The 17,263-nt window shown below is 39.4% G+C and overlaps 1 protein-coding gene across 2 annotated transcripts in view; it reads left to right on the top strand.

The window, feature by feature from the left end:
• Positions 1-17,263, top strand: part of LOC145786338 (caspase-2-like) — a 69,503-nt gene that overhangs the window by 19,605 nt on the left and 32,635 nt on the right. For both annotated transcript variants that reach the window (XM_082597978.1, XM_082597979.1), the window contains exons 6-13: positions 6,166-6,240; positions 6,495-6,613; positions 7,016-7,183; positions 8,619-8,712; positions 9,740-9,877; positions 13,606-13,665; positions 13,938-14,048; positions 14,205-14,314. In XM_082597978.1, coding sequence (XP_082454104.1) covers positions 6,166-6,240; positions 6,495-6,613; positions 7,016-7,183; positions 8,619-8,712; positions 9,740-9,877; positions 13,606-13,665; positions 13,938-14,048; positions 14,205-14,314 — 875 coding nt within the window. The remainder of the gene's footprint in view (positions 1-6,165; positions 6,241-6,494; positions 6,614-7,015; positions 7,184-8,618; positions 8,713-9,739; positions 9,878-13,605; positions 13,666-13,937; positions 14,049-14,204; positions 14,315-17,263) is intronic.

The following is a 17,263-nucleotide window of genomic DNA, read 5'->3' as shown; positions in this document are numbered from 1 at the left end:
AATGAAGTTAAAGATAATTAATAAGTTTCTACACTGTACATTCGATATTCAAGAAATTGACAAAATTAATGGATGCTCTAAACCAGTGGTTCTTAACCTTTTTTCTATCAAGCCCCCCTTCAATAATGGTCATGAGCCTCGCGCCCCCCTAGACTTTAAATAAGTATCATACCAAAAAAATTGCATTTTTGTCTGTTTATTGTACACATCAGTGAGATACTTCACACTGCTTCTTAGCGACTAGATTTTTAATCAATGTGAGGTTTAACTCCAGAGAGTGAACAACGTAAGTCTCCTTGAACTCTCAGCCTGTTTCTGTAATTGGTCTTGATAGCAACGAGAGCAGAAAATGCAGCTTTACAAAGACACGTGGATCCAAACATTGTTAGAATTCGAAAAGCCCGAGTTGCAATAAGAGGGTAAACAGGAAGGTAATTGGCCCAGAACGTCTCAAGTTCCAATTCTTTGAAGTCTTCTTTAGCTGTGAAGTTGAACTTCATCTCAAGAAACTCCTCTTGTCCTTCTTCGAAAATATCAACTACTTTGCATTGAAACGGGTTTCTGATGAACTTCCAGGCTTCACGCTTCTCATCCAGATCTGGAAAGTATTTGATGAACTCCGCTTTCAATTCATTAAGGTGGATTTCTATTTGTTTCTTCAACTCAAACTCAAAGTTACCATCTTTGAGAGCAGAATCCAAGTTACTGAAGCTCGCTGGATTTCCTTGTTCAATCCGACTCTCCCAGAGGTCAAGTTTAGCTATAAAAGTTCAAATGATGTCATGCTGCTTAATGATGTTGATGTTTTTCCCTTGAAGCTAAAGGTTGAGAGTATTCAATGCTTCGCAGATAAATACAATAAAATACAAAATATGACAAACAGCATAGGTCCTAGGACATTAAAGTAATTAAAAAAAATTGAAATTGTTGTAGAGCTCGCGCCCCCCCTGAGAGAGGCTTCACGCCCCCCTGGGGGGGCGCGCCCCCCCGGTTAAGAACCACTGCTCTAAACAATTACGCAGGCAAATAACAATAAAACAACTAACTAATCAATGAATTCAATATTAATGGCTAAACTAAAATAAATTAGACTAAACCGACAAAACGGCACTATTACAACATTACCAAAAAATACATACTTATACTTCACTAAGAAATCTTCAATTATCAGACTGTTTTGAAGTCACGTTTGTGGAAGAACCAAACCCAACCAAACTTGACCACAAAGGAGAATTCTGGTATCAATTGTTAGATGCCAAAATAAATATTCAAAAAATGTTTTTGCCTAAATTTAATTAAAAACACTTGTAGGCCTACTATAGCACATTTGTTTGCTGTGCACTTCATAAAATTACTCTGGTTAATTTTTTAGCTGAATTTTAATAATGTCACTATGCATAGACAGCCATTAATATTGAATTCATTGATTAGTTAGTTGTTTTATTGTTATTTGCCTGCGCAATTGTTTAGTAGAGCATCTATTAATTTTGTCATCATCATCATCATAATCCATCGTCGGTTTGTTCCCCACTAGTGGGGGTGGCCGATTGTTTCCGCGCAGCAATTGTTTTAATCCCTTTTCTCCATTTCACCCTGTCCCTTGCATCTTCCTCCTTCAGTCCGACTTCTTAAATTCATCCTTCACTTGTTGTTTCCACGTTCTTCTTGGACGACCGCTTTTCCTCTTCCCATCCACCTTTAGATCTAGTGCCTTTCTAAGAAAACTTCCTTCCTCCCTCCTTATCACATGTCCATACCGTCTTACTCCATTTGCCCTTGCCAGTTGGTCTATGGTCTCTCTCATCTCTAGCATATCCAACAATTCTTCAGTCCTTTTTTCCCTTCTCGTTTTCACCCCACACATTGCTTTCACCATTGACCTTTCATTTCTTCTCAGGATTGCCAGTTCACTCTCTCTCAATACCCATGTCTCGCTACCATATAGCATTGCAGGTCGCACACAGCTCCGATATACTTTTCCTTTCATCCTTAGTGAAAATTTTCTACCATACAACATTTCCCCACATTCCCTGAACTTTGCCCAGCCCAATCTTGCCCTTGTTGTCACCGCTGCTTCACATCCACCACTTCCATTTATCCGATCACCCAGATAACAGAAGTCTGTCACTGTTTCGATGCCATGGCAGAACTCATCATCATGGCCTTCCACTTCATTCCTTCCTTTACTGCATTTCCCACAAACAAAACACTTCGCCAATCTTGTTGCGGCTCTCTTGACATTAGCACATCTTACATGTACCCACTTTCCACATTCCTTGCATTGCATTGAATTTCTCATCACTCTCTTGCCACATATTCCACAGGGATCTACTTTGCTCTCAACAACTGTTCCTTCTGCTCCACACACCATCACTTTTGTTTTTTCAAGATTCACCTTCATACCCTTGGTTTCAAATGCTTCTTTCCATTTCTCAAACTTTCTCTCCAGTCCCTCCATACTATTACTTGTCAAGACCAGGTCGTCTGCATACAAAATTTCACTCAATAAGCCCTCTCTCACTCCTTCAGTTACAACGTCAACCACAATAGCAAATATCAGAGGTGACAAAACTGATCCTTGGTGTACACCAACCTTCACAAAAAACTCGTTTGAATAATTTGATCCAACTCTCACTTTTGTTCTTGCATCCTCATACATAGACATCACAGCTCTCACTAATACCTCCGGTATACCTCTTTTCCTCATTGCCCACTCCATCACTTTCCTTGGTACTCTGTCAAATGCCTTTTCTAAGTCGACGAAACACATATATAGTTTTCTCTGCTTCTCTTGGTATTCCTCCTGCATTCTTTTCAATATAAACAGAGCATCCACTGTACCTTTTCCTGGCATAAATCCAAACTGCATATCATTTAATTTCACCAATGTTCTCAACCTCTTTTCTAGTATTCGCTCCACAATTTTCATTCCATGCTCTAGTAGTTTTACACCTCTATATGCACTGCAACTTCTCACATCCCCTTTTCTCTTGAACAGTGGAACAACAGTACTATGCTTCCACTCCTCCGGCATTCCCTCTCCATCTAATACCCTTTGGCTAAGTTGTAGCATTACTTCAATTCCCTACTCTCCACTTGCTTTTATCATCTCTACGCTCACTTCTGATGGACCGACTGCTTTATGCAGTTTCATTTGCCCCATTGCCTCCACCACTTCATCACGAGTAACCTTTCCCACTGGACCCTCCACCAGATCAACCTCTGTCATATGATCCCATACATTCTTCTTATTCATAACATTTTCCATATGTTCCTTCCACACTTCTCCTCTGCTTTCCGGGCTGAAATGCAACTTCCCATCTCCACTCCTTATACATCTTCCCCCTACAATATCTTTACCATCCTTTTTCATTTGCTTTATGAGTCTGAATACTTTGTTTTGGCTTTCCCCCATTTTATTAAGTTCCTCCTCAGCACCATTCTTCATAGCTCTTGCAACAACCCTCTTTGCCTTCTTTTTCATACTCTTGTACTTCTTTTTATTCTCTTCTGACCCATTTTTGCGCCACTGCTTGTATGCATCTCTTTTCTGTGAAATCGCATGCTTCACCTCTTCATCCCACCACCATGTGTCTCCACGATCCTTCCTCACTTTTTTTTCCCACATACTTCATCACATGCTGCTAGGACACCTTTCTGAAATGAAGCCCACAAGTCCTGCGCACTCGTGTTTATCAGCTCTTTTTCTCTTATCACAAACTTAATTCTCGTTTCTTTTTCCTCCAGTTTCCACACATTTCTCACAAAAACTCGTTCTTTCTTCACAATTTTCTTCACTTTTTTCATATTTAAGTCTCCTACTACTAGTCTATGCTGCAGCTCCCACGGAATTACTTTCACATTCTTCAAGTACTTTCTCTGTTCCTGCCCAACCACAATAAAATCAATTTCCGACTCATGTCCTCCTGAGCTGTAAGTCACCTTCCTTTTCTCTTTCTTTTTAAACTATGTGTTGGCAGTACAAAGTTTCCTTTCATCACAAAATTCAAGTAGCATTCTTCCTTCCATGTTTCTCTCCCCAAAACCATACCCTCCATGAATGCCCTCGAACCCATTTGCTTGTTTTCCAACATGTCCATTAAAATCTCCTAATCCAAACATCAACTCTTTTGAACTCCGTAAATCCCATTCCTCTGCCAAAACATCATAAAAACGTTCCTTTTCTAAGTAATCCCTACCACTTTGAGGTGCATATGCACAGATTATCCTCACTACCTCCTCTTCAAAAGCAAGTACCATTGTCATCACTCTGTCACTCCTTCTTCTAAATTCCTCTTTTACCAAGAAATAATTCTCTTTTACCATCTTTTACCAAGTAAAAGAGGAATTACCAAGAAACCAACACCACCGATTCCTGTGTTATTTCCTGACCACCATAACTTATATCTCCTCCCATTGGCACCTAAAAACCGCGCTGACTGTCCCCTCCATCTTACTTCCTCTAGGCAACATATATCCATCCTTCTTTTTCTTTTTCTTGAATTTGTCAATATCTTGAATATCGAATGTACAGTGTAGAAACTTATTAATTATCTTTAACTTCATTTGATAAAAGTTGTAGACTCTTTTGGTTTTCTTGCTATTTAATTTTACATGCTACGTTTTATTCATTAGTAATTACGTGGTAATAGATCATATAATTTGTTTCATTGTTTCCATGGTGGCGCAATATGCACTGTTACGTCATAATATCTAACATTTTAACCTTTGAAGAATTTTTTATTATTATTTTGCTCTTGACGATATCAAACTGAAGATGCTTTAAAAGCGAAATCTATATTTGATTACAAAAATGAGGCTGGTACACTGTTTGTTGTGTTGAGCAACAGGACGAGACTAACGATAAGAGACAGTCAACCGCTTCTAGTGGACAGTTTGCTGGGTGGTTCACAAAAAACAGAAAAGTTTTATTAGTCAATTTTTATAGATAAGGTCGACATTGATAAGTTAACCTGTATCCGCTAATTAGACTGCAGATTCACCAGTTAGACTTTGAAGAGCATTTACTCATCATAAATAGGGTATATAGCAATGAAAGAAATGAACAAGCTAATAAAATGAATTAAGACGAACAACAAATGATGTCGACTGTTAACATGGTCACCACTTGGACCATTTCCCAGGTTTCGTCGGTTTCGTCATCCGAACAGTTCTCATCCTCATCATTGGTAGCACTTGAAGTTGAGTGGTTCATTAAACATGCGGCCACACTTCTAACTTACAGAACTTAGTCAAAACTGCAGTAGACTAAGTTATGATAAGTTATTCAGCAGCTATAATTTTACAGTTTTTTTTGCAGTTCTTTGTTATGATTTATGAAAACAGTTTGTTTCGGAGGCTCGATTGCTCTCTTGGGTGTGCAATTGTACTAACTTGTTTTTGCATTGTTTCGACTTTGTTTTCTATGACGTGGCCTGCCTGCGGACGACAGGCGTACCATTCTTAACAATCGCTTCTGCTGCCTGCCAAAGGCCATTGTGTTTGAGAAGCCTTGTTCCTTTGTGTTAAACAGCAGTATTCCCAGAGTATTCGTTGGAATGAACTGCTGCCAGGACGGCTTCTCGTAGTATTATTTGAATGTAAATGTATATGACATGAATTGCAGAAGGTAGCCCAAGGTATCCTACTACCAAATAAGATGTTTTATCCTCATCGAAGCAGCCTGTAAATAAAAGTTATAGTTTTGCTTATTTTATAATTCAATCATCTATGAAGTTAATCCTTGGTTTCGCTGTGAGGTAAGAATAGTAGAACAGCATCAAGCTCCTACTAAAATAAGAAACAATTAAGAAAGAAGATCTCTCTAGAAGAAACAGAAAATAAATATCTTTACCACAGTTGTTACTTGAAAATATGTATGAAACGATTAGAAATACAGTGGTATAAAAAAAAACGATGAAAAAAACAACGACTTAAAAAAAAGTTTTTAACCACCCCTAAGCACAGTAATCAGACTTGCAGTCGATGACAACTGCTGCACAATGTTCACTGTCGAAGGGTGTGGGGACTGGGGAACGAATATATTTTGTATACAGCCATGGAAGGATTAGCTTATGTGCTGCACAAAAACTGGCAAGGTCATTTGGTCTGTTACCTACAATACTTTTGAAACAGTGCTTCCAAGAAATTGTTATTTCTTTGCAGTGTATGTGGATTCTAATGAAGCTCTGGCTAAGAAGCGCGCGGAGAAAGTTGAGCCAAGTTCATTCAACATTGAAGGTCTCGTCTTTAGGAAGATTGCTATGATCGCTTTTGATGTTTAAAGCGTTGGATTATTGAAAATGGGCTTTTGTTGAAATTTATAAACAGTTGCAATAACAATGGAGACTGTTAAGTTGTGTTTTAAGATCTCTAATTTTAAACAACTTGTATTTTTTTGTACCATCTCTGGCTTGGAGGCGAAAAAAGGTGGGTTTTTATATTTCGCTTGCACAGACAAGGCACCAATTCTACTTTCCATTTCTTTCCTGCAGGAGTAAATGTTTCTACTTCTTCACTGGGTTTCATCAGTGAGCGAAACTTTTGGCTTAATGACATTGAAGTTCAACGCACTTCCGATCAGGAGTACGAGCTCCATCTGAAGGACAATAGTGTGAGTTGGTCATGATCTTCAACAGCAATTTAAGATAGTTGATTGTCCGGTCGAGAAAGCAGCTCCTATGAATTTGTGTGCTCGTCAATTCTTTTGCTGATTGTCATTGCTTGATGTGATTACTCGGACACGGGGTAAAACAATCCACTTGGAAACTGGTGTTTAGTTTCCACACATGGCAAGAATATTTAACCGAGTTTTGATTCCAAGCAACGTAAACAGAGGCCGCAGTATTCCCAGGCCATGTCTCGACAGAGAGCGGCCTGTTTATATGCGAAACATTTTTACTGATTTTTCTATATTGCGTTGAATTTCTGCCACAATAAGACGTAAAATTTTTTACTTTGGTTTTTTTAAATTGTGTTCATCGCTGGACATTCACGTCCATCGTTTGTTATGCAGGTGTACCCGATCAAACCGCGGAAGTCTGGACGTGCGCTCATCATCAACAACATCACTTTCGACGACGCTCCCACACGAGAAGGCGCGGATGTGGATTCCACAAAGCTGGAAACAGTTTTGAAAAAGCTTGGATTTGATGTTGAGTCTCATAAAAACAAGAAAAAGGCGGTGAGATATCTCTTGGTTTCGCGCTGATAAAAACAAATGTTTATTCACTTGCGTCGTCGCTTCAGTCCGTAGTCAGCATTACAAATAACGTACAATGGATGCACTATTAGAAGCAAACTTACTTTTTCTTTGGCGGCCCGCAGAAGTGTAATGCAGGCGATGGATGTCCGGTCAAAGAATCGATGCTTTTGTTTGTTGCGTATTTGTATTTTATTTCGTAAGTTATCCCAGCCGCAGGGAATTTTCTACTTCTTGACAAGCCGTACGTTTGAGGGGAAATGTTGCGTTGTCTATCTAATCAGATTCTAATGCTTGTTCAGTTTCAAAACAAAAGTCATGTTTTCCAATGCCAATTTATGGCCCATCAATTCGAAACTTTATGTTGCAATACGTTTGAAAGTGTGCATACTGAGTTTTAGGAACTTAAAGTTAGCTCCATCTCAACCATTCAGTGGTTGCGTCATGTTTCCTTGCACCTTATTAAGTGCCAACGGTCATTGAATTCATGGGTTGTATTTAAGACAAGTCTAGTTGTCCTACGCCATACGAGTTGTTCAATTGTTCTTTTTGCACTTCATCATCTTCCAATGTGATGTGTTATTTCACATAACCGATGGATCATCTTTACGACTGGTTGTCCACTTTGAGGTCGGTGCTCATGTAAGGCTGTATCACAAACGAAGACAACGGTTAAAACATCTCCAAATACCGGACGCGTATTTGGAACCTGCAGGTCACTGCATGTGGTGGTGGGATGGTGCAGCAGATGAGGCGCTTGCTTTCCAGTTATGCAATCCTGGTTCGACTCCCAGCTTGAGCTGGTTGTTGAAAAACACCGGTCACCTCTACCCAGGGCGTAATAAACTGGGTGGGCATAGTTGCTGAAGAAAGGGCGGCCGAGAGAAAGGAACTGGCCACCCTACTCTCGTTAGTGCTGAAGGCTTAGTACATTGAGAACCTTATCTTCTCATCCCCTGATGCTTGGATCAAGTATCGGACTCACTTAGGTTGCTGCAGCAGATGAGGTATTTTTACTTTCCGGAATGGCCCGTTTCGGTGAGTCCGATTCGGTGAGTCCGATTTGGTGAGTCCGATCCGTATTTAGTGATTTTTTTTTTTTTTTAATTATCGGGTACCGTAGCCTAATTATCATTGCCGTTTTAGGGTTAAGGGTTAGAGGTTAGGGATAGGGGTTAGAGGTTAGGAACTCACTGAATCAGACTCACCGAATAGTAGCAGACCCTTTACTTTCTAACGTGCATGAGTCGCATTACTGCAATCAGCTGTGATTGGTCGCCTTCTGATTGGTTAATAATCCTCATATGCCGCAGCGACCTACTGATTACAAATACGCATATCAGACACCGGCCAAACAATCTTGCTATTGCAAAGACGATACCGGAAGCTGTTTAAGTTTTTCTTTTTTACTTTTCAGGAAATCTTGGCCATCTTGGACGCATTTTCTAAAAATCCGAGAAACAAAGAGTGCTCTGTCAGTCTCGTCTTCATCGGCTCACATGGGGAACGAGGTGAGAGCGTCGTCGTGTAGTGGTAGTTCTATGACGAGACAAACTTTTTCTATTGAAAACATCTGGTATTGACTGAGTAAGGTAAATAAATTGTCAACCAATAAGAAATTGAAATGCAGGAAATGCTTCTGACAACAATCAGGCGATCAGTCCTGTTGTGTATTGTGTCGGGTTTTGTGCGCTGAACTTCAACACAGGTAGAAGTTTTTTAATTGCTGCCTCGTGTAGCTTGATAATCACTTTCTTTCTTTTGCTACAAGAACAAACTCATGCTCTGCTTGTATACAAAGTTTTGATTGGCCTGACCCCTAGTTGTCTTCTTTAAGTCTTTATTACAAGCCTGTCAGAACTTTGCGGTCTCAACACCAACAACTTTTATGCAATCCTAAAAACTTAAACGCGCTATGGCAGCCGCACCTTCTTGTTGTTTCTGCCACTTGTTAAAGTACTTGGATATTTAAAAGACACAAAATGTTTAACTTCATTTAACTTCAAAGTTATAACAGACAAATGTGAAGACATATGCGCAATTTGGCCAGGGACTCTTGATTTTCCTAAATTCGGTAAACGGTTTTAAAAATCTACTACTGTGACAAACAGTGAATTTGTATCAGAAAGTTTTTAGTATTTGTAAGCTGATGTCTAGGATAGTTGTATATGTAAACTTTGCCATGTGATTGAGTGGTATTGAGTAAATTTCATTAAGTATATATCGTGCCCAAAAACTAGACCTGATAGAAGAAAAAAAAAAGAAGATTGTTGGAATCAATCAAATATACCCTAAAATAGGTCTAACATTCCAAGCATCAAACAATTTTGTTTAGTTGGCTGGTGTGATCTTGCAACTGAGCCAGGGCTTCAACTGCATTAGAGATCTCCCGCATGCGGGCGTTGCGCTGAATGCTGCGGCGGGTGGAAAAGACCGATAGAACAGTTTATTTTCATTTTAAAACTTTGCTACTTTGAATGTAAACAATATTTACAAACAATGAGAGACTAGAAGTGAAGGTGATATCTTTCTATTTAGAAAACAATCGAGATTACTTCATCGACGTCGAGAAGCAGAATATCCCCGCGGAAGACGTCATTTCCAACTTCACTGCACGCAACTGCCCAAACTTGAACGGGAAACCAAAACTCTTCTTCTTTCAATTCTGCAGAAAAGGTGAAGGAGATAGTTTAGTTAAATAACGCTGATTGTTTATTTTCGTGGCCACGAAACCTGAGCGAGGTTCGACAACAGAACAATGCCCTTTACCTGGCCACTCGAATGAATTACTTCTAAGAGTCCGTTGTTCACTTTACAAATGTACCACTCTTAACCCAAAAAATGTAAAGTTGATATGATTTGTTGTTCATTTGGTATTAGGGTGTTACATTTTTTCAAACCTACTACAATATAGTGTTTATTTGGTGGGTAATGCACTTAAACAAACTATGTCAAAATATTTTTCACTTAAAATAATATTTTGAGGTTCCACACTTGCATTAACGATTCACCCGATATTGGCGATTTTATCATATGAACAACACAGTAACAGTATGAGTAATGTTATTGAATCTGTCCTCGTAAGAAACATAGACATGGGCTAATACATGCAAGGGCGTTGGCAGAATTTTTTTTAAGGGGGGGGGGGGGCGTTTTTGTAATTTTGACATTTTTAGGGGGGCGCCACTTGGGTAAGCTACATAAGTAGAATTACTTTCGTTACTTTACACCTCTGGTCATAGCTAAGTGGAAAATTTGGGTCATTTCTTATTGAAATAGTACGTTTCACAATCATATTGATTATTCAAATTCCAGGGGGGCCAAGGCCCCCCCTCTTGCCCGCCTCCTGCCAACGCCCTTGAATACATGCACTGTATTACTAAATAATATCAAACTCTCATAGTCCACAATTCACTAGTGTATCTGTATATTTTAAATATACAAAATATTACAAAAAAATCAAGTGTCCTACAGATATTCGAGACTGGTGGTCATGCAAGTAACATCCTCTGATCGCTGTATCAATCTTTTTCAGTTTTTCGTCACTCATGTCATCATTGCTATCCTTAATTTTCTTTTCCTCCAAGCATTTCTTAACATTCCCAATCAGTCTTTCATTTGGCATTTGGTTATTTTTGAAACTTTGCCATATTCCTCCGTCACCCAATGAAATACAAGGAGAACATTTACTGGTGATATCAAAGAAAGCTTTGAGGGGTCTAGCTGACCATACAAGTTTTCTTGTATCAACAGCTGGCACTGATATGTCTTTAATTTGATTTAAAGTGAGTGGTGGTTTTGTTGAATGGCAAGAGATGGCAACATTTTTAGGAGAAAGCCAAAGAACCGAATGGCGAATGAAGCAAGATTTCGCATATTTAACAATATTAGCATCCGATGCTCGCATTAAATCTCTTGCCAGAAGCATTAAGGCTGGTCCTTCAACCGCACTGGGTCTTTTAAAAATGGAACAAAACATTGGAGTGTAGACATCAACAATAAATTGGGAAATTTGGTTCAGAACAACATGTTGCGAGGAATTCAACTGAAATGGACAAAATGATAAAATGCGCAAATACCCATTTGCAGTTGTTAGCCATCTTGCATGTCCCACTGTCTCCTGCTTGTAAAATAAATATTTTTGGAAAGAACTTGGAACTTGTCTGAATGTATTGCAAGCCAATGCTAGTAAAACTGCTTGATCATTTCGAATTGATTTCTTGCAAGCAGGTTTAGTGGACTCTGCATCCAAAAAGTCAGATAAAATCTGTTGACTTTTTGTAGTTGGTTTTAAATTAGGAGTGGTCAAATTATTAGCTAGAAGATGATGTTTTGAAATCTTCGAAATAAAGTTAAAAACCGATCCATGCTGCAATAACTCCGGTGATGTTGTATCGCCATCAAGAGCTTTAATAACATCTCCCAAATACAATTCGACTATGTGAAATAAGCATTCCAATAACAGCACATCATGCTCATACTCTGTATTAACATGCTGTAAAATTCTTGCACAAATTCCACGCCTGTGTCCTGTGTTAAGAGATGTTGTATCTGTCATAACACATAGAATCTTCTTGAAAAAGCTGGGTTGGATCAACTCCTTTATTGCCAAAAAGCAAGCTTCCCCAGTAACGCTCTCATTTCTTCTAAAAGTTTTAAGAGCTATGAAGATTTCTTCATCAGTGAAATTGGCCAAACATACTAGTCTTTCTCTGTTGAATATTCGCTTTCCATCAAAGCATAGCTGATAGTATACAGCATTAATCATTTTTTCTTCTACTTCACCAAGCAACGTGTTCCTCAGCGCCAACTTATGCCGATAAACTGTAACATGGGATCGTTTTGCTTCTGGATGTCCAAATATTTCAGCAGCTGAGTTCAATAGTGATGATGATAAACGATTTGAAGCCAGTTTTTTATCCGCCATAATACAGTTATTTGTGCTAACAACACTTAACCTTTTTGTACGCTTAGATGGCCCAGCCTCATCTTCTTCAACTTGGATGTGTGCACTTTCCATTTCATAATTATCATCACTATTTGACTCGGTTTCATCAATTGCTGAACTGCTTGCCTGTATTGATTGTCCATAAAGAATTCTACATGGTTCTGGTCTATTGTTTCTACAGCTGTATTTGCTAATTCTTCTCATATTTGCTTCAGTTTCCTGAATATCTAAACCACCAATCACTTGTATTCTCCTATTTCTCTGATCAATTAAAAACCGTGCTTCTAGCACTGGAATGCGCCTTTCAAAATCACATTTGCATACTGTTTTCTTGTGCCATTGCTGCTCAACTGTTATTTTGCACTTACAGGAACTCACATCAAATAAGTTCTCAAGTTTACTCTGAAATGCAGCTACTTTCATTAAATATGCTGGGGAGTTTAGACGAGATAATGGCTGAGCTTGAAGTTTTTTCACCTGATCAAAAAGTTCTTTCGTCATTTGAGTTACACGATCAATGTTAACATGTGGCAGACCAGCTTTTCCCCACAACTGAATGATATTTTGTACTAACAATGTCTTTACTTCAACAAATGTAGGAATTTTTTCAGTATTTTGATCAAGCATTATTTTATTTCTTAACCAAAAGAAAGCTCTTGCTACATCACCATTAGTAGGAAGTTGAAGCTGCGGTAACTCAGTTGGATAACCAATGCAATCCAAGATTTTAGTCCGATTTCTAGTGACGCGTGAAGATATCATTTCATATTCTAGGTTGCCAGATAAGTACACAACAACTTGATTTCATAAACTATTGTTTTAGAACCTATTTGCTGAAAAAAAAGTTAATACACATGAATAAATCCAAGAAATAGCAGGCATAAAAATTCTGCAATTTTTTGAATTTTTTAGATTTTATCCAATATGACCCATAGAGCGTGGAACCTCAAAATATAAATATTTTTAATTTATTTTTTTTGCTAACTAGTTTTTGTGCAAAAACCCATCAAATAAATGATATATTGAAAGATTTTGCCCTAAGTTGTACAAAAATGTAACACCCTATTTGGTATGTTACGCAATCACACTACGTCACTGACTTGTGTAGGACGTACTAGGTCAATTAGAAATTATATGTTTCCATGGGACGTCTGGTCAGATGGCATGATTTACATGTTCTGGTTCTCGTATCCACCTTCTGCACTGATGGAGGCTGCAAGACCGAAACGGTGTGCCACTGTCTGCAGTTTTTTGTTGAATTGACTTTGGTTACAACATGACTCTATTGAATTGACACGATGCGCTTTGTCTGGTCGACTCAGCTAATTGCCAGCTAAGCTTGGCTGAGCTGGCAATCCACTACTTTGGCCTGCCCATGATTGAGATTCATGGTTGCTGAGGTATCTCTTAGAAGGCTTAGTGAATTATTCTTTACTTAACATCGTAATGTTCTTAGAAAAGCACAATTATCCGACGAGCAGTTCTGATTCCATCGCGGAACAGCCGAGTTCTGCAGGTAAGGTAAATTGTGCTGTCTGCTACACAAGCTTGACAGCTCTACATTCTTATTGATTAAGCATATCTTGACGATTCTATTAAAGTGAAAGAGGCAGTGAAAGTTTTTACTTGCTGACAATTTAGTTCATTGTATATAAGCGTGAGTTCGGAATATTCACAATATAACATTGTAGCGATGTTGTATTCCTAGGAAATGTGTAACTAAGCCTACTGCTTTGAAAACGCTGCTAGTTTCAATATTTGCAAACCAATACTTGCGTTTTTATGCAGCTGCACTTTTGTCATCAACTCAGTCTGATGCTGGGCCCGATAGCGAGTCTGCGGAATCCATGACCCCTCATGATAAAGCAGACATGCTGGTTTCATTTGCCACAACTGCAGGTATGTGACGCGTTCCAACTTTCACTGAAAGCAGGAAAGTCTCTTGACATTGAACAGAGATGACGCAAGAAGTGCCATTGTTATTCATCTGGCCGACCATTGTTTCAACTCGGGCTAAGTTGTTCGTATTTATAATAATCAAAATAATATGTTTAGGGACAAAAGCATATCGAGACACAAAAGACGGTTCGTGGTATGTGACGGCGCTAGTGAAGACCTTGCAAGAAAAAGGCAATTCTGAAGACATGTTGAGCATGATGACAATGGTGGGACGTTACTTTGAATAATTCAACAATTTAAGTATTAATAGCTAACGTATTCTCTCCAAAGGCTTACCTAATATTCAATAGCTTAGAATTGAATGAAGGTATTCACCAGGCTTTTATAACAAATCATAATGCTGTTGCGGGCCTATCAGTTAAAGCTATCCCAAGATTCTTGAAACAATCTGCATTGCTAAAATTTGATGGAGTTTGTTTCTATCATTTAGTTGTCAGAAGGCAAACACAAGCAGTTGAAGGGAAGAGTTAAGATGTAACATGTATGACGTGTCTAGAACAGTTGTCGTGGGGAGTAGAGGATTACACGGGTAAAAATATGTCACAGTTTGAAATCTTCTTCTGGATTTGTTCTCACTTCAAGTGGAGTCGCTAGTGCAGATTGCAGTGCTCCACATCACTTTGTCAGCAGCATCTTCTTCCCCCCCTACTGTTTCCATATCTTTTGCCACACAGTCTCGCCATCTTCTTTTCAGCCTTCCTCGCCTTAATTTCCCAACTTCCATTTGTCTCATTCTTTTTCCGACAAATTTTTGTAGCTCCTTACTACGTGACCCAACCATTTGAGACGTGTCTCAGATTATTTTTCAGCTCTCCGACTTGCATTTGATTTCTGACAGTTTCATTTGGTACCAGGTCCTGTTTTGTCAATCCCAGGGACCATTGCAGCATTTCATTTCAGCCACTTGCATTTTCCTCCCAGTGTTTTCGTCAGGATTACCGCCTGCATCCCATACAACATTGCTGGTCTTACCATCGTTTTATAAAGTTTCGCAATCCGCTTTTTGGCATCTTTCTATCACACATGACTCCTGTTATTTTCTTCCACGCTCCCCATCCTACTTGACATCTCTTTATCACCTCTTTGTCGCTCGTTCCGTTCTCATGAACTGTCGAACTAAGATATTTGAACTATTTTTTTTCTTATTCCACCACTTTTTTAATTGTGTTTCTATCTCATTTTCTTCATTATTGTCATCTGGGGTTTGAGATGTTCTGTCCCTTGCCTGCTTATTTTCATACCGTCATCATCCATCACTGCTCTCCGAGTCTCCAGCATCTGTTCCGCTTCCTTTCATCTCTGCACACAGCACAACGTCGTCTGCAAACACTCTTATGTGCCTCTCTTCATCTTGAGAATTGGAATCAAAGTGCTACTTCTCCACTCATCTGGCATGTTCTCTGTCTTCATTATCGTCTGGAAAACATCGGTTAGCCATTTCGTTCCAGTGGCTCCCAGCACTTTTCAAACTTCTATTGGAATATCATCCGGTCCAACTACTTTTCCTTGTTTCATTTTCTGCCTTTCGTGTGAGACATGATTATTCAGATTTCAGGGCAGGTGATAGAAAGCCAGGTGAGTGTAGCTTCGTCCAGTGCTGCTATACCATGCATTCCATTTGGCGCCTTGTAAATGGGACATTCAAGAACGACATGGTCAGCAGTTTGTTCCTCCGTGTCACACTTGCAGGCTGATGAGGGAACCAGACCCCACTCAGGAATGGAAGCGGCCGACTCCTGTTTGAATTCTATTGAGCTTGACCCACGTCTGCCGGGGCAGATCCATAATACCAGGGGGCGCGTCACTGGGTGAGGTATAAAATTATGGAGTTTGGTATCGGTGGCACACCATGCTATGTTCCAAGTGTAACCCATGTAATGTGCTGCACTGGTGGGAAAGTTACTGAATGGTTGTAATAGTTCATGGGTAGCTGGTAGAAGAGGGTGTCTTGACTTTAATCGCTGACCAGATTCGTAAGGAGGGACGTTGAGTTTTGCGTGGAGCAAGTGACCAGAATCTTCTGCCCTCCAAGCCAGGTGTATAATGGCTCCCTTTCGGCTAAGCTCAACATGTTCGATGTTTGCAAAGATCGGTAATTACTCTGTTGGAGTTGGGCGCAGGTAATCAGTCACAGTACGCAATGCGTCGTTGATCATTTTCTGTGAAGCAGTTGTTATCTTTTCCTTAACTTCAGTTACATCTTCATCCACTGCTGGGTTTATTGTCACATGTTTTCTTAGATTCTCGACATTCATCAATTGATTGTACAGTATTCTTTCCATCCATCTTTCCATCTTTTCAGAATTTCTACATCACTTATCAGTACGTTCTTATCCTTCACCATCTTTGCTTGGTAAACATCTTGGGAGACTATTCTTTTGTTTGGCCTTTCGGGTTACCTTCAACTGTCTGTGTTTATTTTCCAGGTTTTTTGTACAGGTTTTTATATCCCACACTCATTGCTTTCACCACTTCCCGCTTTGCTTCTTTGTTTGCACTCTTGCATGCCGAGGTAGTTAGGTCACATCTGTTCAGTCTCTTTCATTCTTGCACCTTCTTTTTCTTGATAGCATTCTGCACCTCTTCATTCCACCACAATGTCTCTAAATTTTCTTTCCTGGTTTGCCTAATATGTATCCACTTACTTTCCTTGCAGTCCCTTTCTCTGCTTCGCTAAAAATCATCAGAGTATTTTTTTTACAAACGACTTCTTTCATCTTCACAAACTCTCTCTGGTGATCTTCTGAATTTAATTTCTACCAACGAGTTTTCTGTATCTTCATCGGCTTCTTTCGTTTTTAAAATTCTGATTGTTTTACGTATCGACAGCTTTGGTTGCGTTGCCACTGCCTCATGTGGTAGTACACACAGTCTTTTACTCTTTGCAGCTCACTTTTCCTGCATGACATGCATGACCTGCTGTAGTCGACATGACGTGACGTAGTCGACTTGACGTGACGTAGTCGACTTGTGAGTTTATTCCTCCATTACTGTGCGTCGAGAGTTCAGGGAATGTTTTGCAAAAATAAGTGTTGGTCACTGCCATGTTATTTGCCAGCGAGAAATCAACTATACCTGGTCCAGTGGTTCTCTTCCCTTAACCTCCGTTTCTGAGCTCAGATTTCCATGTGTCCGTTAAAATATTTTATTACGCA

This window comes from Aplidium turbinatum, chromosome 17, assembly GCF_918807975.1.
Source record: "Aplidium turbinatum chromosome 17, kaAplTurb1.1, whole genome shotgun sequence".
Taxonomy (NCBI): Eukaryota; Metazoa; Chordata; class Ascidiacea; order Aplousobranchia; family Polyclinidae; genus Aplidium; species Aplidium turbinatum.
Note: the sequence above shows the minus strand (reverse complement) of the source record. Positions and strands in the feature narration are given on the sequence as shown.